The sequence below is a fragment of the Glandiceps talaboti genome, chromosome 8 (assembly GCF_964340395.1).
Source record: "Glandiceps talaboti chromosome 8, keGlaTala1.1, whole genome shotgun sequence".
In the NCBI taxonomy this organism is placed as follows: Eukaryota; Metazoa; Hemichordata; class Enteropneusta; family Spengelidae; genus Glandiceps; species Glandiceps talaboti.
In genome coordinates, this window is record NC_135556.1 from 6,663,259 (window position 1) to 6,686,762 (window position 23,504).

Consider the following 23,504-nt stretch of genomic DNA (forward strand, 5'->3'; position numbering starts at 1 on the left):
TCGACTGCACAAAACTTCAAAAGTACAGTTGTGTCATGAATATATTAACCTTAGACCTTTATCCTACTGAACGAGGTCACTTGATGATGACATCATCGTTGCTGTGCGCATGCGTAATTTTGGCATATTTTCAATGGCCGGCGATCTTGTCGGTTGTTCTTGATCCACTGTGCATATTTAACCATCAAGTGTCTTCAGATATCTTACAAGATGCCGGTAAGTGAAACATTCGAATTTGAGATAACTATCCTTACCGTTTCATTGTGTTTGAAGCTTTTACGAAGCAGTTGTGGATTTGACATTCGTGGTGCGATACATGATGTAGCGATGTTAGTTTGTAGATCGATCAGATACAGAGCTGGAGCTAGCTGCACGTAACGTCAGTGTTCCCAGCTTGTCATTATTATTATTGTGCCAATCTAAAACAAGATGAATGCATACATACATACATCCATGTTGTGTGGGAAGCTAGAAATGTTTTTCTTTAAATCTCCCTGTCAACGTCTGTTACGGGAGTCGTTTGTATTTTACAAAATGATCTGATCAAAACATGTGAGACCGATGCCTAAAACTGTGTGGAGTATTTTGCAATGAAAGAGAGAGTGAATGTTGTCCAAAATAGCAAGTGATCTAATACTAACCAAACAGTACAAGTTATATGAGGCTCTGACTCAAGAGGACCCTTTTATACTTATAGAAATTCAACAATTGAGTTGCAAAGTTGCATTTTGATGGACCAATTGAATTTGTGTACTAGCAACTATTCCAATTCCTGTAAACACAGATTTTAATTTGAACACAATACAAAATGTGGGGGCTAGGAAACAATTTGTAAATAAATCTTTAAAAAGGAGTGCTTAATAATTTGCAGTGTAAACCTTGGCAAAGAAATTGTCAGGAATACATGGTTAAACTTCTGAACAAATTCAATGTTGTGATTGAGTAAATAGCGTACACTGACGTATACCTCAAATTGAGGATAAAATCTCCATGTTGTGTTGATGGGTTTGCATATATATATCGTACAGTATTTGTATTTTTTCTGCAATCGTCATGGCGATAACAATTTTTTTAGAGTGTACCCTAAAATTATGTCATCGAAGCATTTACAACTATTTCACAAAACTGTTGTTCAGTTTTCTGTTTGATACAACCATGCAGAAACCAACAATAATCTGCATATGCCACACTTCAATAGCAAGATCACATTTTTTGCTACATTTAGTCTAAATGAAATAAACCATTTAAGTGTTCTTTTGGTAACTATTGCAGCTACAAAATCAGTATATTTTCAAACCGAACTATATAGCCTAGACACAATACAGTAAATACTCATTTTGGCACTAATTTGTGATTATTTAAAAATTTTGCATTGTGAAGCGCCTCTGAACAATTGTTTTAATTTTTGGAATGTGGTGCTATTCGAGTTCCTACTTTATTTTCATTATTATTATTTAGAGCCAGAAACCTGAACTGTGCAGTGCTTTGAGAAGTGAAATTAGTGATAGTCATTGAGTTATTATTATAGTTGGGATCAAACTACAGTTATTAATATACATGAATGTCTTCATTTCTTACTTAGGGTGGAAAAGACAAAAAGAGTGATGACAATGTCAGAGTAGTAGTAAGATGTCGTCCTATGAATGAAAAAGAAATTGCTCAGGAATGCAAGCAGACAGTGAAAGTAGACAGAGTGACTGGTATGGTGACAGTGGTCAATCCTCACCGTGGACATGGTGAACCACCAAAGACATTTACATTTGACACAGTGTTCCCAACGGATAGTAAACAAGTTGATGTGTACAACGAAACAGCACGACCAATAGTAGAAGCTGTACTAGAAGGATATAATGGTGAGTAGGGACACCAGGGGACATACAGCTAATTGTAAAAATATCTGGTCAAATGTGAACAGTAGATGGTAATATCCACCAATGAGACCCATGAATCTCCCCATCAATGGTAATACTGGTTGAAACAAAAAGGAAATTCCTACAAGAGATGTTGGCTAAACATTGCAAAGTACATGTAGCTGGTTGTTTGCTGGCTACCAGCCATCTACCATTATTTACACTACAAGGGATGTCTTCCAGAACATATCTGTGTTGTCATGCTAAATGTACATGTATATATATTAAAGCCATGCAGTCTTCCAGAAAGTTAAGATAAATTTTCAAAGTATTGTAGTCCTCCAAATCAGTACTAAACAGATGTATTTTGATGCTAAGCTTTAGAGTTTGGAACATGATATTGTCAAGATAATTATGCAATGTAACTGTTTTATGCTATTTCAGTGTCTCATGAATAACTTAATATGAGAGGCATGTAATACTATGATAATTGGTTGTTCGAACTCCCACTTCCAAATGTCATTTTGTATAATTTAATTTGGTGACATAATGTTCTTATTCATGAATGATGCCACCTATGAAATTAAGTTTTTTGGCTAGGAGCAATGATTGTTTCAATTTGGAGTTATATGTATTTTCATACTTTATAGGCTTCAAAATTGTAGGTACTTTCTTTCTATTTCTCCAATGTTTTAACCAAGTTTCCCTCCAAATTACGTTTTTTTTAATGGTTTTTCTCTTTAGCACTAGTATTTCCTAGCCTTAGTGGGAAAACCCAAGGTTTACTCACTATATACATGATTGTATGTGTGATTGTCTACTTTTTTAGGTACTATATTTGCCTATGGACAGACAGGAACTGGGAAAACCTTCACTATGGAAGGTGTAAGAACACATCCAGAATTGAGAGGCATCATACCAAACTCATTTGCCCATATCTTTGGACATATAGCAAAAGCTGCTGAAGACGTCAGGTAAGGGTAAAGATGATGACGGAAGGTACATGTAGGGGTTGGGCATTATTGCATATTTGTAGGGTTTTTTAGACTAGCCCACTTTGCCAGCATTCCTGTTAGCCATAGACAGATTACTAGTGGTGAATTGTCATTTGCAACTATCATACTTGCTTAGCCATTTACCAATTTCTCATGATTATTCAATATTGGCCATACAGTTGCAAAGTCATCAAGTCAGTTGTTCTTCATAGCCATGCAACATTTCATGGTCTTCTAACTTAGTATAATTTTTACATGACTTGATGTTAACAACTCTTCATATTAAGAGGTAAATGTTTCAAAGACAATGCTTTTGTGACCTTTTTTGAGATTAAACTTGCCAACACATCTATGCCTTTAAAATTATGTGTTTGGACAAATGTCGAAGTCCTCGTTCCTAATGTACAGTCTGTTTTGATTTTGTTGCAATAATACTAGTGTTTGAAATGTACCTATGTATTAAAATTCTTTAGTTGCTTACATTTACTAAAAGGTATACTTGTGAATAGATTACCTAATTTGATGTTATTTTCTCATTTCACTGGCACTTACCCAACAGAGGTATTATGTAAGTCAGAGTTGTCATTTTCATATTGATTCACCATACTTTATTTCTATTTCATATTCCATATTATATTCCATATTCATTATGGTGGACTTGATTAAGGTATACAACCTATTCTCATGTGGTGTTCCTCCAAAGGAAATGTCATCTGGAGTTTTTGCCATTCATTTTGATACTCTGTTCAAACCATTGTTCTAAATAATTTATAGATACATTCATTCACTCAAGATGGTTCAGCATGGTATTACTGAAATGAAAAATATGACCTTTAATTGTAAAACAATTATAAAAAAAATATAATTATGCAACTTTTTAAGTCATTCTTCTATCAAGTTTAATATATTCATTTAATATGCCATAAAAGGATAATGTAGAATTATTTTATTGCGAAGTATTGTATGGTAGAAAATAATGTTGGGCGGAACCCATGTTTTAAATCCATTGATACTGTCCACAAGTTTATATACATGCATCTTTTAAAGTGGTTGTCTTTTATTGCAAAAAGAATTGTGAAAAGGGGAGGGTATGGTTTATATCGTGCGGTAAGATTAAAGACAAAAAACATACACAGAAGAATGGTTCCTCAATCCAAAACAAATAGGAAGGGGGAGGGGTACAGTTGTACGCTATCAAAATTGCCATGAAACCAGTAATGAAATGAGACATCAATGAATGGACTGATAATTGGGGGGGGGGGGGGGGGGGGGTTGAAGAATTCAAACAGAATTATAAACTTGTTATATTCATAGCCAGTCAGTGTGTGGATAAAATCTATCATTGATTGTCAAACTACTGATATGACAGTTAAGACAGTTCATGAGAGTGTACAGATTAAATGGAAGGAAAGTAAATATACACTTATGCCGACAAAATATATGAATATTGAATGTAATGAGTGATGTTGTTTTCCAAAGAAGACCACTACTTGTACTTATTGCTAATATCACTTATAAATAATCAATGAGTATAAAAACCAGCATTAATTATTTATTATGATCTGTAATATTTGATGGATTTGAGATTATACAGCACCCCACTGATTTTGACAACTGATAGCATACACTGTTTTCAATCAACAAACACATTTTGACAACTGATAGCATACAGTGTTTTCAATCAACAAACACATTCATATGATATGACGACATGTCTGTTGGGGATTTCTTCATCTGGAATCATATTCTATCCTCCATTCTGCTTTACAGAATTATTTCACATCATCAGATTCAACCAGTTCTCTTACCTATTACTAGTACATGTATTGGGATAGTTATTATGAACTAGTCTAGATGCTATATATGGGCTCTATTTTCTATGATCTCTCTCCACTGTATAGTTAAATGCCTTTATCTAGCACAACGTTCCCTTCTAACCATTGACAGCGGTAGTTATAATGCTGTTTGGAGCATTGATATGAACATGGTGACGTTATTACTTCCTCGCATCACTTACTTCAAACTGGCAGTTGAGTCAGTCTGTAGTAAAACTGAATGAAGTAACCAATTGCAACAACCGTCTGTCAGTGTATGATAGATTACTACTGACATGTGCTGTTCACTCTTTCCCCAGCAGGAGATTTATCTAGATTTTTGATAGATTATGTTCATTTGACTATACGTGTAGAGAGAGATCATAGATAATCAAACCCATGTTTAACACCTAGAGTTTTAATTAATAAACGTGATATACCCAATTCACCTATTGACACTACATCCTATGTGTATACTAGTTATCATGCATGTTATAATAACAGTGCATGAAATATTATGTTATACATGCCTCCATTAAAACAAATGATAATGTTTTTTCTTACCAAATGTTCAATACTTCCATTGTCACCCAATATCTATTTATTAATTTGAAATAAATAATTCATACCAAATTTTGTAATTTATCAAACTGTGTAAATAAGCCAATTTAAAAAAAAATATATTCCAACCTGAATATTGCTTAGGCTAGCTCTTTTTATCAACATACAAATATTGATTTTAAGGGGAATGGCCACTTAGATGAACAGTGAATATTCATGACTCCTAAGTGCTCATTACCTTCAGATAAGTAGTCCTGAATCAGTGTTCATCTAATGTACATTCATGTCTGTTAAGATCCATGAAGCAACAGTGTACAACTTCTAGTACAGTAGAGGGAAAAGTTTCAGTTTGGTGAATTTTATGTGATGGGAAATGAGTCTCCAGAACCCAAAGTTTATGAAAATGCCTTTTATTTCCTGGTATGACATTCCCCTTCATTAGGTATTCAGGTAATATAAAAGTGGAATCATAATTTATATGATTAGTTTTTACCCTGTGGTGAATAATTCATTAGGTACATGTAGACCAATAAATAGGGATGGTATGCCGTAGTTGCAATCTATTTTGTATGGTACACCTTAGGGACGATCACACAATGTACATGTCGCACAACACAGTAATAGAACTTTGTTTAGGACACAACAGCCTGCCCCCTAAAAAAATGTTCACAAGTGTGCAAAATGACATGTTTATATATGATGTAACACCACTATGGTCATTGGTCACACCACTGCAATCGATGCAAATCATGCAATTTGAATGTAAAGAACATGATGCTAAACATCTTAAAATACTACCAGAAACCCAGCACTGTATATCACACTTCAAATAAACTTTTATCTACTTTTAATATGAACATCTCAGTAGTAAATACAGAAATTGTTATCATTGAAGGCTTGAAAGTTTGTCAAAATTTGGTCAGAAGTGCAAAAATGAAGTCCGCAATCGCATTGATGACAATGCAAACCCCCTCCCCCAACGAACAAAGTTTGTTTATGGAGGTTGTGTGACATTGTACATCATCATCCCTTATTCATGTGCTAAAACAACTTTTATATATTTTCTGGTTTGGCAATAATGACTCCATGTATATTTTATGGTGTCTTCATCTAGGTTTCTGGTGAGAGTTTCATATCTTGAAATTTACAATGAAGAGGTCAGAGATTTACTAGGAAAAGATCAGTTTCAAAAACTAGAGGTAAGTATACTTTTGAATCCAATGATACTATTATAAATAGAAATACAAATTTATTCTATGGCTGCACAGGTTGAGCTAACTTGAGAGACACTGTTTTTATCTAAATGTAAGATACTTACTTTTACATACATGTAATACACACCTAGTAATAGGTACATTTGTATTCAGCTTAAATTTGTGCCTTAAATAGTATAGGATAAAATCCACACCTACACATAACAGTGTTTTTGCTGAGGTTTGGCAACCCCAGTACATTTAATAGAGGAGGGAATTGTGTGAAATTTACAAAGATTTCCGTACCATGTGGATGCACCATAAATTTGGCAGGGAACACCAGTAAAATGTTTGGGTAGATCAGGTACATGTAGATTTTATGTGCTTAGCGCATGTAACAAAACACTGTGTAACATTGACAGATTTATACAATTGTACATAGATACGTAAACAATGTATGTGTTGAATCATTCATTTAGTTTGCCAAATTGTTATTCTTTGTAAGTGACAGATTTCAAGATTTCATTGTAAGTAATAATTAAAGAATAAACATATTTCAATAAGTACATTGTACAATACCATGTGTAATTCTTAATATGCAGTAAAACTGACTCAGAAAAAATATTCTGATCTGGCCCATACCCTTTTAAATTCTAAAATATTTGTTTATGTACACATATCTTGTTTAGGAAGACTTCGGGAATGAAAGAAGAATTCTTTGTGACAACCTTCTGGAAATTACACTATGTTCATCGTTCATTAGATTTATATTCTTACACATTTAAAGAAAATGTCCTAATATTTTGTCAAATACATAATTTTCACTTGCTGTTCTTGGCTTTCATTTCTAATTCACTATTTCATTTTTGTTATAAACAAATTTAAACATTCAGTCATTATCTTATTTATCGATTAATTATTTCATTCTTAATGTGTGATTCATTTACAAACAGAATATACTATTTTGTGATTATCATGAATAGATATGTATTATTCTAACAAAAATAAATTATAGATTATAGATTTTACAACATAAAACTGTTAATTTCCAACATAGATTTATAGATAAAATACCCTTACGTGTTCCCCATGTTTATAGATATGTAATGACCTTATACTTCAATAGAATAGTGACTGAAGTCTAATAACCTTGGTATAGCCATGATCATGACCTCCACAAAGTTCAATGTGACAAGATGTTAATATATGTTGACGCATACAAATGGCAAATGTATTTCAATAATGTTATATTGAATGTAGGTTCATTAACAGTGTCTGTTTGTTAACTCTACATTAGATCAGCGTAAAGTAGACAACGATTGAAGTCACCAATCAAATTATAAAATTAAGCAATGAACTGTTCATTTTTTAAGAGCTGCACCAATGGAGCTGTCAATGTTTATTGTCATTAATTTGATATATAGTCATAGCATACAATGACCTGCTTCTTTGATGTACATATATTATTTACCAACATTTTTTCCCTTTAAATACCATGTACAGACTTTCATATATGATAATGCGTATTTCTAATACGTCTTTGGCAAAATAGACAAAAATGCCTTATAAAAATAAGGAAGATATTTTGGTTCTAACCACTCCCTATAGAACCCTTCATCTCTTCAGCTTCTCAGCTACATGTAGTTATCGTACCAAGAATAAAAAACATGCCAATGTGAAAGAAGGAAGTATACTGTGATCGTTTTGAAAGTGACATACAGAAATCAAAGAATTTTTATATCATCAAGTCTTTATCAATATGTACCGTCCTCCAGTTGGAAATTATTCACACTGTGCATGCATCTTAACAAGTCACCGGGGAGAAACTCTATGTAATAATCGGTAACCTAAAGTCTACCCGCTTATTTGATTTTGAGTTACATGCTGATGAGGCTTAGCTGTTGTAAAACAGAGTGTGAATATCACCAGGAAGTGAATAAGTTCAAGTAAGATTGTGTATCAACTCTAATTTATCTTAAGAGTACCAATAAACAAATAACAACAACAATAAATATATGAACAAGTACATTTGAGATGATTTAACACCAGATCAAAAGGATAAAATTTGTATTTCTCTGCGTACATCTGCAATAAGTGAGTTCAAAATGGTTATAAATATTTATAGCTGTTTTTATATTCAATTATTATCTAGTCCCTCTAATTTATAAGTGTGTCATTACTAATCCTACCGGTATATTACATAATTCAATGTTCACTAGCTCATTATAGATGTATACATTACATGTTTCAGTAATATTAAAGATATTTGCCTATCCTTTGTTTTCGTTGTAAAACACGACCCCAGACTGGTTATCATTTTAGTTATTTGATAAGTCAGCCAGATGTCAAGATTATCAGTAAATGTAATCACTATAGTTGCAACACATGTAAGCGATGAGTCATTGGGTGTATAAATTGTCCATTTCCTTGTGTCTTTACAGTATTTGTTGAGTTATCAGACAGATGGCTTAGCTTACCCCGGTATATGACACAGTTAAATGATGAAATGATACACTATCTATATCAAATAAATTATATGAATGAAATTATGCAAATTAGAATATATATGAAATGAATATATTATATTATGAAAATTATAATTATAGTACAAGTGATGAAACAATCTAATCAAATACTTATTTTATAAAAACTGAAAGAATGAATGTTAGTTAAGATGTATATTGTTTATCAAAATATTGTTGTTTGTAATATTCTGTCGGGTGCTAAGTGATTATTTAATAGAATAATAATTGCAGTCCAAATGATAAAATGATATATGAAATATATCATTATGTGTTATGTTTATGAAAACAATAGCCATTAATGTTCTTGTGGTATTAAATAAGTTATGAGAACAATAGTAAAAAAATTGCAGAGCAAATATAATTATATAGTAATTCTTTGGTGATGCAGGTAGTCATATATCGACTAAAGAGATTCTTTGAGATTGTGAGATTTTCCTTCCAGTGGCACAGTTTCCAACTGACTTCATGTTTTTCACATTTCATACTAATTACTCATTTTCAAGCAAATCTGAGTTTATAAAGGGGAATGCCCACTCTGGGAAATAAAGGTATTTTAATACACTGTGGGTTCTGGAGAGTCAGTTCACAATTTCACTGCAAAAACAACACAAGAGTTTTAATTTGGAGTTTCCTGGCAATCATGCAAAATTTATGTGATGTGAAATCTTGAAATGACTCTCCAGAATTTAAGTGTGTGAAAATACCTTTATTTCCTGGACACGTTTCCCTTGAATGAAATGTCTATCTCAAAAATATTTGAGTAACGACCAAAAGCCATAAAGTTATTATCTGTTCACTTTAAACCACAGAAATAATTAAAATTCAGTCCTGTATCAATTTATTTATTTTATATTATTAAGTTTTTGATGCAATAGTGTACCATACTTCACACAAAAAATTAGCATTGGGGCTTGATATTGTAGAATGACTTTACGTTTACAAAAGCATTTCAAATTGTTCTGTGTTCTGATGTGTTTAGTTCATCTTCTCAGTGTATGAATTTGCATTGCATAATGTGTCAGTTGGAGCCATATTTATAAGTCTAGCTTCCCATGAGAAATGTAGCTACCCTTAGAATGTTAAATTCTAGCAGTACTTTCTGTAAATCAATTTAAAACTGTTTGATGGCCCTTGGCAAATTTTCATGACCAATTACCTCATATGTCTAGTTGACAATTACATCGTTAATTCGATGAATACAAAATGTATATCTATTACGTATTCACTCCACATACATACAATATTTCTCAAAGATGGCTACCAGTAACACTTTATAGTAGAGTTGAACATTTGGGAAATTGTTCCACCAACCTGTGTCAACATTCGATGCAATGTTCCTCAAACATGTAAATACATAATCAAAAATTGTAAATATTGGCAAATAATTCACATATGATGCAGTATTTCTCAAATATTGGTAACGCTTAGAAAAGTTAAAATTTGCAAATCATACACACCACATTCTTTGAAATGCAATGCAATATTGCTAAGCATACATGTACTTGACTTGTGTTGCTAATACTTTATGATAAGCAGAGTTAAACATACATAAATTTTCCCTCTACATTTGTAGATATAAAATGCAATATTTCTCAAATGTAGCTAACATTCAACCTAAGTTAAAGGTTTGAAATTGTTCACCACACACATAGAAATGCTAGCTACACAATAGTTCTGAAAAAATTTGTAATACTTAAGGCAAAGTTAAAAAATTTGCAAATTATTTAACTTTAATACATACATGGAAATGCAATGCAGAATTTCAAAAACATGGCTTACTAATGTACCCTTTAAAAGCAAATTGAAACAATTGCAAATTGTTGACCTCACTTATATATGTTTGTAGAAATATAGGTTGTAGAAAAGCAATGTAATATTCCTCAAACATGCAACTGTGAAAGTTAAACATTTGTAACTGTTCAGCCCATACACCGATACTAGACATTTTTCCTCAGTCATACTAAAGCAAAGTTAAATATATGCAAATTGTTCACCTCGCATTCTTAGAAATGATATGCAATGTTGCTAGTAGTGGCAAAATTTAACATGTTTCTCATATTTTACAGGTTAAAGAACGTCCGGATGTAGGAGTGTATGTCAAAGACTTATCAGCGTTTGTGGTAAATAACGCAGATGATATGGACAGAATTATGACACTTGGAAATAAAAACAGTAAGTTTATTTACAGATATAAAACTTCATTTAAATCAAACTCCTTGAAATAGTCCACTGAGGTATGAAACTAGTTAGAAATTGAACCTGTTTTGGATTCATTCACTACAGATAATAACTGCATGCATAGATGGAAACTACAAAATTAGTGAAATATTTGGTGTGCTCATAACATAGATTGTTCATTTATACATGATAGTAATTCAGTACAAAAAGTGATGAATTACAAATTAAGGTTATAACACATATGAAGATGATGAATATTTTTGGTCAAAAACATGTTATAACTATTTTCTTTATAATTTGTAATTTTGTTGATATTTCTAAGTACTGAATTCTCTGTTTGTCATCATAGGATCTGTTGGGTCAACCAACATGAATGAACATAGTTCCAGATCCCATGCTATCTTCACAATAACAGTTGAATGCAGTGAACCTGGTCCCGATAAACAGCACCATGTCAGAGTTGGAAAACTCCATCTAGTAGATTTAGCTGTAAGTACAAGGGAAAGGGTTTGGTATTTTACAATGAAACTTTATTGTCTGGCCCAGGACATGGTATCAGATCTGTCAAGCTTAAAATAATAAGTCAGATTGGATTTTACAGTTTTATTTACCGTAATGTCAAAATGGTAATGAGTTAAAAACATAGGGAACAAAAATGTAAATCCATCAGGGGTAAATTATAGAATTATTAACATATAATACAGTAGTGTACTGTATATTTATGCTGTTCAAAGTGCTGTTCTTGAAATTTTGCTAACTGTAAAATGAAAAGCTCTACTCAGGTTTTGAGATAAAATGTGGTGCTTTGTAATGTTTGGGAACTCTAGTAAACAGAAAGGGGAAATCAACTACAACGTGCAGATATTTCCTATATGTTGTATGATAATTGTGGTAGGTAACTCACTTATAAATGTACAAATGTACTCAGTAAAGCCATGTGTACACATATATAATTTGTATATTTGAAGTATGGACTGACTCTCAACCAAACCACTTCAGACATCAACATGCACACAACCCATACATAAACGACGACAGTCTGATTTTAGAGGCTGTTTAAAATAACATAGTATCAGAATTTACCTAAACACCTATGAAATAATTTATAAAATCCAAGGCTTATATATTGAATATTTTTCAAACTTTGGTTAATGTAACAATTGTATATTCACAGGGATCTGAAAGACAATCTAAGACAGGTGCTACTGGACAGAGATTGAAAGAAGCCACAAAAATCAACTTATCTTTATCAACCCTTGGAAATGTTATTTCTGCTTTAGTTGATGGAAAGAGTACACATATACCATACCGTAACTCTAAATTAACAAGGTTGCTACAAGATTCATTGGGAGGAAACTCTAAAACTGTCATGGTGAGTTCAAAATCAAGTTTTCCAATTGACTCTCATCTCACATAGATGTCATTTATTTCCAGCAATTTACTGGTTACTTGCGACGCCATGATGGGGTAGAAGGTTTTACTTTGTACTTAAAACGGGTTTGAATTTCATACTAAATTCCTAATGTCATTTACAGTTTCATTCAATTTAATTCAAACTATTTTACATTAACTTTGTGTAAACAACTGTAGCTGTGCGTTTGCAAATGACCCGGCTAGTATTCCAATGATAGGATGTGTCTGCATCAGTTATACAAGACGAAAACTTGTTTAAGTTTTTATGTTATATCGTTAAATTTTCTCTTGTTAGTGTGCAAATTTTGGACCTGCAGACTACAACTATGATGAAACCATGAGTACATTACGATATGCCAACCGTGCAAAGAACATCAAGAACAAAGCCAAAATTAACGAAGATCCTAAAGATGCCTTACTTAGGGAGTTTCAGAAAGAAATTGAAGAACTTAGAAGGAAATTGGAAGAAGGTAAACAATATTGACAACATTATAAATTTTCCAATTGTGATTTTTTTTGGAGGTAACAATTTGATAATTTTACTTATATCATATTTAATTACAATGTCAAAATATAATTGAAAAAGTACGTTGTGAGGAATTAGTTTCAATTAAAGATAAAGTGATAACAAACCGGAATAAACATTATGTCAATTTTAATATTCAAAAAAGCAAATTGAAGTATGTGCTGTTGCTGTGATTAAATACATATTGCGAAAGCATTTTGACTTTAATAGACTTTTAGGAAATCAGTCTGTTACGAAAATGAAATGAACATAGATTTCATTTTGAAATTTTCAGTTTCAACATTAAGTTAACATGTTTCTGTATAACTTACGCTCAACATTACTTTTCTGAGAAGATGTGTACTGAATAGCATGGTAAAAATTATTATTTTATAAATAAGTTTGGAAAATGTTTATTTTTAAGTTTAACAGTTGGGTCTGTGTGGCCATACATAGAAACAGTTTGATGGTTGTTTTTGGAAAACTTAATTAAAATGTTATTTTTCATCAGGCAATTTTTTCAAGGAAAATTATGAATAAATGTCATAATATTTATTTGAGATATTTATTACTATTAATACTCTTGTCAGTGTAATACAATATTTCATAATTTATGTAATTGTCATTTGGCAGTCAAGAATAACTATACCAAATTTATTATCACCAATGATTGCTGAACTCAACTCAAGAATCTCTTGTTTTAACCAATTACAACCTTTCTTACAAAATGTAAAGGAGCTTGATTGGCTGATGAATTTGCTGCATGTTAATGTTATAGTACATTTAACCAATCAATGAGTTTGTTTTACACAAGCAGTGTGCAGAAGGAGATATATTGTCTTTGCATGTATTGCAGTATCGTATACACTGTTATTATTTTGTGATTTAGCACTTTCAGAGACAATGCACATCATCTCATGTTGTAATAAACACACAACAACACAACATTATTTATCTATCTTCTTACCCCCCCCCCCCTCCCCCCACAATACATTATATACTTAATTATATCCCCAATCATGATATTTGGATTTCATTACAGCATTGATCCGTAAATGTTAATTTGCCTGGTGTTTATTTTTTGCCTCGACTTCACAGTTTTTTTGTTTTTTTCATTCATTCATTTCTTTCTGACTGCCTTGGCACTGGATTTCAATAACCCTGTATTGTATAAACAGACGGTATGAGGTCACAATTATGAATGCATATTAGATGTGTTATCACAAACAGCAAATGGGTGCTATCACAGTGTGTTTGAATTTTAAGATTGAACAGTCCTTCACTACAAGCTGATACAGTATCTGTTATTGGTATTGTTTCGTTGACCTTGCTCAAGGGATCCCTCGTAGATAATGAAATGACCATGAAAGATTTCAAAATGGACAGGTTTCGCCGTTAAAATGAACCAGAGACTCGGAATTTAGGATATTAGGATATCGGTCTTTGAAATTGACAAGATTGAGAATGGACGTGTGAGATTTGAGAAATGGATTCATGGGTTCATCAAAAGGGTAAGATATAGAAATGGACTTAATCATGTCTCTGAAATGGACATTTTGGATGAAAAAATTGGCCCACAAAATGGATGTTTAGAAATGGATTTGTTTGTTAGGGAAATGGATGTTAGATTGAGAAATGGACTCATCTGTCTTTAGGCTATTAAATACAGCCATGAGTGGTGCTCTATATATGCCGTGTACTGTATTAGCAGAATGTGTGGAGAGCCACCAATGTGAACAGTATTTTACTGTCTAATGTGTCCATCTGTGTCATTGAAATGGATATAGAGGGTGAGAAATGAACTTAAGAAATGGATGCGAGTTTAAGAAAATTGTCAAATGGATGAAGTATTATATAGTACATATTATCTCAACTAAGGGGCATCAGACAACTATTAAAGGGTCATCAGACATCAGCTAAACCAGAAAGGAATGTTCCCTAAAATTTAAACACACTAGTAATAGCACCCAATATGTAAATTACACCAATAATAATATTAAATGTTAAATGTAAACAGCTAATTTACTAAAAACTCTCCTCAACCCCTAGAATAGATGTAAACCTCCCAAACCTGCTTTAAACTGCCTTTACACCATTATCAACCCAATCTCATTAATTATCAGCAATTCTCACTCCATTCTCATCCCATTCTCTTCCTTTCTCTTTCTATCCTCTGTCGTGTTCCAATACAGAAGACTCTGATGGATCTGAATATTCAAATAGTTCGGGTAAAGTCAGGCAGGCGCCAGACCTTTGTAACATGACATTGATTCAACCTGTGTATCTTTTTAGTGTCTTGTAAAATTTTTGTAGTGAGGATATGTAAAACTGACAATTCTCTGTTTTCACTCAAAAGTTTAAGACAACAAATTGTCTGTTTGTGATGCAAACGGTACGAGATTTTGAAGTTTTGTTCAAATTGACAATAAATTGTTGTGAAATCATGATAAAGTGCAACTTTCCTGCCACAGTTCTATGCATTTATGAACATGGGATTTATGATATCTGTATCACTCCTTAAGATCTGATTTTATCAGAATGCACAAATTGTAAATTAGAACATCCTCCAAGTCCAACTCGGTGAATGTTACTAAATGGTTTGTTCAGTTCTAAAAGACAAATTAGTCTCTGATGATGATGTAAACGCTAAGATATGCAGGCAATTTGGTGAGCAACGCACTAAGCAATTCATTGCATACAACTAATTGCTCCATGTATGCATATACATGTAATTGCAGGACCTTGTGATGTTGCCAGGTGCATCGCAAGGAATCCAACATGTCGGATTTTCTGCAACACATTGCAAGCTGCTTCTCGCGCTTCCTGGTGAATTGCCCCAAGTATCTGTTCAGTCCTAGTTTCTCACATTGTCAAGTACAACAAATTGCTCACCAAATTACTGTGTATATCTTGGCCTTAAGGTTTTTAGCAATTCCAAAATTAGAACGTACATGTAAGTTGTCCTGCGTTGTTTTAGACTCAGATGAAATTGAATAGCTTCATTACACTTGTAATTTGTAAGTGACATACAGTGATATGAATGCATATTGCAGACAAAGTTTAGCATTGCATAACAGATGATAAGCCAATGAGCCAAAAATACACCAATTTCTGAGAAATGTACAATTTGTCTGCATCAGTTCAAAGACTAGGCATACATGGTTGACTGTCAAAGTCTGTAAAGGTCTGGTTCCAGGCTAGGTAGCTTGTACTGTGGTCAGTTATTGTCGTCTTGCATGCTATTGTCTCTTGTAAACATTGTGTCCTATCATGTATGTTGAAACTAACAGCTATTCTGTAAGTGGAAGATTAGAAACGAAAGAAATGTGACCAGAAATCATATATTTAAAAGCAGCAGCATAAGAAATTTTGCTGTGTATTTTGGAAAATTTATTTACAAGTTCCTACCACTTGCAGAATTGCTATTTTGTTTTTTTTCGTTTTATCAATTGGGCATGTGTAATATTGATGTACTCTATAGATAAAGCAAAATGCATATACACGCAAATGTGAAAATTGATTGGCAGATTAATATCATGTGATTTGATCATGTGATATCATTCAGCCAATGATAGCACTGACACCTAATTGATTGGTAGATTAGAATGTGATTGTATCATGTGACTTCCTTCCACCAATAAGGGTACTTTCACCATTATTTGAACACCCATCAATGATGCACATGTCCATGTTTAGAGTAAAAATTGTGTTTTTGATGAAAAGAGGTGTTCATTGATGATTTGGCTGTCGTGTTTATTTTAGGCGAGTACTATTCAGGGTCTTCAGGAAGTGAAGAAACAGATTCCGAGGATGAAGGAGAAATTGGTCCTGATGGACAACGGAAAAAGAGAAGAAGGAAAAAGAAAGGTAATTGTACTCTCTTGTTTTCCTTTATGTTCTTTTGTCAATCATGGAAGTATTGTTCACTTTCAGTGTTGTCATGGTAATGACATTATTTTGACTATATGCAAAACTCTGATTAAAAATTGGCAAATAAAAAATGTACAGATTACCCCCAGTACTATGACGAAGGGTACACATATTAGGTAAAAACAATTATGTTGGAACAGAATTACCACACATTTGAAATATGAATGGCCAGTGTTTTTGTTAGGGGGTAAGTGGATAAAGTCAAAACAAAATTATAGGAACTGGTATGTTGAAACAATGCTACTTATACCCCCCTTTCCTCATTTCTGTTACTGGGGTTCCCCAGCCTTAGCGAAAAACACTGACAATTCTACATTAAAACATTGAGCAAGATGAGTAGTCGAGATAACTGAGTTGTCTGTTTTCATGTCTTTAGGAAAGAAAAACTTATCTCCAGAAAAGATGGCAGAGATGCAGAAAAAGATTGACGAAGAGAGAAAGGTACTGGAACAGAAGAAAGATATGGAGGAGGAAGAGAAAAATAAAGTTCAAGCTGAACTTGAGAAAAGAGAGGAAGAACTCCGTAAAGCACAGTGAGCATCGTTTTCTTATTTATTTGACTTTATTTCGACTTGACAAGTTGTTGAGACAAAGGCTCTTGTTACCCAAGAGAGATAAAGCACACAACTTTTACTGTCGTTTTTTTGATTGTTTAAAATTCGTTCAAAGTTCGTTCAAAGTTCGTTTACATCTGTTTGGTTGACTTCTGAGATAGAGAAAACTTTTGAGGGATTTGTATAGGTAGGACTGAAGTTGCATGGTAATGTAGTCTATCAGCTAGCCCTCGGATGTTCTTCCGATAAAATACGACACACAACCGAACAATGCTATCGAGGATGGAACATCCGAGATCTAGCGAATGTCATCAGGATATAAATAACTGCCAATCAGAGAACCGTATTAGCGACAAGCACAAACAGAGGACAATAGCTAAATTTTCATGCGTATTCATCTGAAGGAGGGGCTTGTAAAAATAACCACCAATGCGTTAACTAAAATGTTTGAATGACAACGTCTACACACTCATCAAACACAATTACCATAAACTGATAAGACATAGTAATGACATAAATGTGTTTGTCAACACCTGCATGCAGAGATTGAATATATTAAAGTATATATATGCATATATGGCCCAACCCACCGCTTATCGTAATCTCAATGGAATGTCTGGTCTGAAAATGACATTCGCTAGACTGTTCGGGCAAGCCCTCACATGCGAACTTCGTTCGCTTATAGTTATAGCATTGAAAGAAAGCCCGAACGTCTAGCAGCAAGACTAATGGTAATGTTGCAGTCTACAAAATGTGGTAAAATAACTCTAAGAGTTTCCAAAAATTATGTGATCTGAAATTTGAAATAAAGTTAGGAGAATCCTTTAACTGATTGAAAACGCCATGAAGTTTTGTAGTGAAACAGTGGGAAATGGTGAAATTTTCAAAAGAAATTACTGTGGTGCTCATTTCAGGTCCAAAAGTTGCATTTGAACAGCACTCCTAGTGGCCAGACTATGCAATATTTTTGTCTTTATGAAAACTGAAATATGTCATTCATTTATACAGAACACCTAGTGGCCAAACTATGCAATCTTTTGTCTTTTCTGATACCTGGAATATGGTGTATTTCTTACTACCATACTTGAGGAAATTGTAACCTGTTATTTTTCACTGTAAATTTCAGTCAAGAACATGACACCCTGGTTGATAAATTGAAAGCAATTGAAAAGAAGGTGATTGTTGGTGGAGTTGATTTGTTGCAAAAGGCTGAAGAACAGGAAAAACTGCTAGAGGAATCAGCCAAGGAATTAGAAGAAAGAAAAGGCAAAGAAGAAGAGTTAAGAAAACAGTTAGAAGAGAAAGAGGTATGTACTTTGTAACTTTAACATGATTTTAACACAAGTGAAAACTGTATGGTCTTCACAAAACTCAACACAACAGGTTTCCAAAAGATCTGACTAGCCTTAGCTCTGTTAACACAGCACCATCAATTTAGCAAAAAACAACAGAAGTGTAGATCGAGTAGTTGATTTTATAGAGGAGTTGGTATTTTGAAGATAATCACTTAAAGATAACAGATACAAAATGTATGTAACATTTCACTAGAATCAAACGTTGTAGTATACTCACTCAATCTTCATACAAACCATTTGTTATTTTTACTTTACAGGCAGAGAGGGTAGACATTGAAGAAAAGTATTCCAACTTACAAGAAGAGGCAGCAGGGAAAACTAAAAAACTCAAGAAAGTTTGGACAATGTTAATGAGTGCCAAATCTGAGGTTTGTCAATAATATACATAAGCCAAAGGATTGGTTTAAATTGATGTAGGCGTACAAAAAATATATAGTAGTTTTTTCAGTGTTACATTTCACATTTTTACCCTGGCTTCGTCGCTGCCACCTAACAACGCCAAAGTATACTGTCCATGCTCCCCAACCATCATTCGTCAAGTTTCCCCACTTGCACACGACAGCATAATAAGGCAGACGCCTTCACACAAATTTTCCTATGATATATGTTTGAATCACATGTAAATAGTGTGTTTAGTGCCATCAGGGTTACATAGGATCATTCTTTTGCTCAGAATCAACTTTTTCCTAAACTGTACCAGACAACTGCTTACCATATAGCCACCCTCACGATTTCCATGTTTCATAGTAAGGTGATGCATGTGTTTTGTTTTACAGATGGCAGATCTGCAGCAAGAGCATCAGAGAGAAATGGAAGGGCTTCTAGAAAATGTACGTCAGCTGAGTCGAGAACTACGATTACAAATGGTGGTGATCGATAGTTTTATACCACCAGAATTCCAAGACATGATTGAACAGTATGTACACTGGAATGAAGATATCGGAGAATGGCAACTGGTAGGTTTTGGTGTCAAATTTGAATAATCTTGTAAAAAAGTTGTGCAGAAATTCTTTTAAAAAAACAGTGATCCTCTAACAAGGAACAGATTTTGTCAGTATTAAGATGGCTTAACAAGAGCAGCTTTATTCTGTTCCAAAATTTGGTTGAAATTTAAAAGAAAAGTTTATCAAATGAAAGCAAATACAATTGATGGTTCAGTGTACACAGATCACTGCAGTGACAAATCAAACAAAACGATACAAGAAGATTACTGTAGTGTCTAAAGTAGTCTACATCTGTCATTGTAAGGCCTAGGAAAAAAATTTGTTTGGTTTTGGCTACCCGACCTACTTTTTCACTGCCGACCTTGAACTTTTTCTTAACGTATTCGAGAAAAAAATAATAAAATTGCGAAAATTGTGCAGTCTCGCAAGAAATAGTGGATGAGTAAACTGACATCAACTTAAAAAGACAATGTAAAACTGTTCTTCCAATCTGTAATGGCTGTACATCTGATGAGAAGAAACCAATAACACAGAGACCATATGGAAAACAACGGAAAACATAACTACCTGAACTAGGCACTCACATATGAAGGAAAAACATTTTTAAAAATAAATAAAAAACCTACCTACCCCACCTATTCTAAAATTGAGCGTAATTGGAACCACACAATTTTTTTTTTGTTAGGTGTAGTTAAATGTGTTAGTTTCCTTCGACCATGACACAAATGTCATTGGAAGTATTTGTATGAATTATAACTGCATTTGGTGCAAACAGAATGTTACAGTGTAATACTCACAAATGTAGTTTATCCAGTGAAGATGTTGTGAATAAAATGTTCCTTGTCAGTTTTATCACAAATTCAGTTACATTTGTCGTGTGAGACAAGTGATTGTTTTTTATTCATGTTAAAAGTTTTGTTTGTTTTTTTTACCTGCAAAGAAATGTGTTGCATATACTGGTAACAATATGAGAAAACAGACGCCATTGCCAGAGAACAATAAAGATAAGAATTATGGAGAGCCAGACTTGTCTAATATCTACCTGACCTACACTGGAGATCCTGTACATCAACATAGAAATAAAGGATCTAGAGGCAGGGTGAAAAGTGCACGTCCTAGAACAGGCAAGAAGTAAGTCACTGATTCGTTCTGTATTATGGCCTTGTGAGGGCGCTTGTTATGAAATTTCTTCACTTTCTATGTGACTACAGCTATTGTATGGGGTGTCTCTTCAGTGTGTGAACATTTCTACCACAAGAGACTTCCAATGTACATTTTATTCCATCTGCATAAATTCATATACGTCATACAGAGATAAACATACACACACACACACAGCCACACACATACATACATACATACATGCATACATACATACATACATACATACATACATACATACATACATACATACATACACACACACACACACACACACACACACACACACACACACACACACACACACACACACACACACAGCTATATATACATATCAAATTATGTTTATTTCCGAAATACATTAAATTATTATGTACAGGTACAGTATTATTGGGTTCACACTGCATCTAGCAGGAAATATATCAAATTGCATTTGAACATGTTATCCACATCACAAGGCAAATATAGTGTGTTAGTTGTTATAATGCTTGCATCTTTTTCTCCAGATATTACTAGAACCAATTATTGAACTAATGCTGCAATATTTTGCAATACAGTTAGCAATACAATTAGCATTACACTTATTCAAACCTACTTTCATAAGGCCACTTACAAATCTGTAGTGAACATTGCCAAGGCTTCCTAGTATTAATACGACAACTTCAGTACGAAACTCGTAATTTATTTACATACATACATACATACATACATACATACATACATACATACATACATACATACATACACACACATACATTTACACATACGTACGTATGTACATACGTACTTACGTACGTATACACACACATGCCCAGTTCTGTCAATTTTCCTAGCTTGATTATTAGTGTGTAAATTATCTATTTTATGAATATTCCACCAAACTGGAAGTGTTTGTCCACCACACCATTCACCAATCATTTCATTTTATCTTTTCTTCTTACAGGAACAGGAAATCTATGGACATTGATTCGGTGATTGCACAGTGAAAACTTCATATCAGTCAGAATTCCAAGTTTTGATAACAAATTGAACTGAATTTTGTACATATAGCAATGAAATTATTTGTAAACAACTGTGAACTTGTCATCAGACGATGAAAGAGCAGTGTATTTACTCATCACATGATGTCTAGAGTAGACCCACCTCTATAAAATGGTATGATCCATTGTTAGGTATACTTGTATCAATGGACTTGTTGAGTTTGCTATGAAATAGGGATGCGAGGGTGCAGTGAATGGTCCATTCCACAGCGAGCCATGTCGTCATGGGCCTGCAAATGTATGCCTTTTTCATGCAGTAGAAAAAGAATGTATGCTACAGATCAATAATTGTCCGTGTCGTGGTGAAACAAGACGTGATCAAATATGGAAAATCTGATCAAATATGGAAGACTTTTGTGATAAAAATATAAATGTGTTTCAGAATTACAAGTTTTAGTAGCTGTTTTTCCCCTAAACCCCTCGATTGATTCCTCAATTTCATGAAAACACAATGCAAGGTATTGTGTTCCTCACCCTAAACAGCCTGGAAAATATAAAGGCTACATTTATTCAGGATAACATATATCAAATATTGTTTATTTTGGAATGTTTTTTTTTCTACTTTTCAATGAATGCTGTAAACCTGGAAAGTTTCGCTATCACTATTCACTTATTTCGCTGAAATGCGAAAATAAGAATTTGAATAAAATGTCTTTCTGTATATGAACATAACGTACCAGTTTGGTAATTAGTTAAAAAGTAGTCGTTGAAAAATAGCTGAAGACTGCACAAATGAAAAAAAACAAAATTTCTAGTCGTGCAAAATATCCAGGTTTACAGTATTTCAAGTTAACCTACAGTTCCTGAGGAATTTTGAAATACCTTTTTTGTATGCTTTAACTTTATAGTGTACAACTACTTACTTTGAATAGCCACACAATTCCAACAACAGTCTCTTGACAGTACTTTGTTCTTGTAAATCACAGCAAAAAAAAAAAAGTGAACAATTTGTGTATAGTACAAACCAACACCAGAATACACCATATGTCAGTTTTTGAAAAACAAAAGAAAATATAGTTTGGCCACTAGAAGTGCTGTTCAGAAGCAGGTATTAAGACTTGAAACATTTGGACAATGTTCTTATGTCAGTTGTGTTATGTACAGTATGTTTATGTTTTATTATTGTACAACATGGACATTGCTACCGTGGCACCATATCTCGGATATCTTTACAGAAACACAGGTTTTTACTCAAGTACAAAGTACTACCTTCATAGTGTTTGAAATCCTGTACTGTTTATATATAATTTGGATATTCCCTCCATTTATCCTTGATATTCCCTTCCAATTATCCATAGTATTCCCATATTGATATGTGTATTTTTTCAAGCCATCCAATTTTTCCATCGAACTTTTTTCTATGTAGTGCATCTACTATAACTTTTGTGCAGCTGACTGAACTTAATGCAGGGTTTGAATGCAGATTGTTTATCAGGAAAGGACACAGTACATACATACACACACACACACACACACACACACACAC

General features: G+C 33.3%; 1 protein-coding gene across 1 annotated transcript; it reads left to right on the top strand.

Annotated features, from left to right (window-relative positions):
- Positions 1-129: 129 nt before the first annotated feature.
- On the top strand, positions 130-23,473 carry LOC144438415 (kinesin-like protein KIF3A). Its single transcript, XM_078127436.1, has 15 exons — positions 130-216; positions 1,583-1,853; positions 2,680-2,824; positions 6,335-6,419; positions 11,005-11,110; positions 11,466-11,605; positions 12,291-12,488; positions 12,825-12,999; positions 16,797-16,901; positions 17,341-17,497; positions 18,645-18,825; positions 19,131-19,241; positions 19,650-19,829; positions 20,758-20,948; positions 21,922-23,473. The coding sequence occupies exons 1-15, from the start codon at positions 211-213 to the stop codon at positions 21,962-21,964; spliced, it is 2,094 nt and encodes a 697-aa protein (XP_077983562.1). The 5' UTR covers positions 130-210; the 3' UTR covers positions 21,965-23,473.
- Positions 23,474-23,504: the final 31 nt, after the last annotated feature.

Coding starts and splice junctions, on each gene's coding strand:
- LOC144438415 (XM_078127436.1), top strand. Junction 13,000..16,796: donor TAGAAGGAAATTGGAAGAAG/GTAAACAATATT, acceptor TGTTTATTTTAG/GCGAGTACTATTCAGGGTCT. Junction 20,949..21,921: donor CGTCCTAGAACAGGCAAGAA/GTAAGTCACTGA, acceptor TTCTTCTTACAG/GAACAGGAAATCTATGGACA.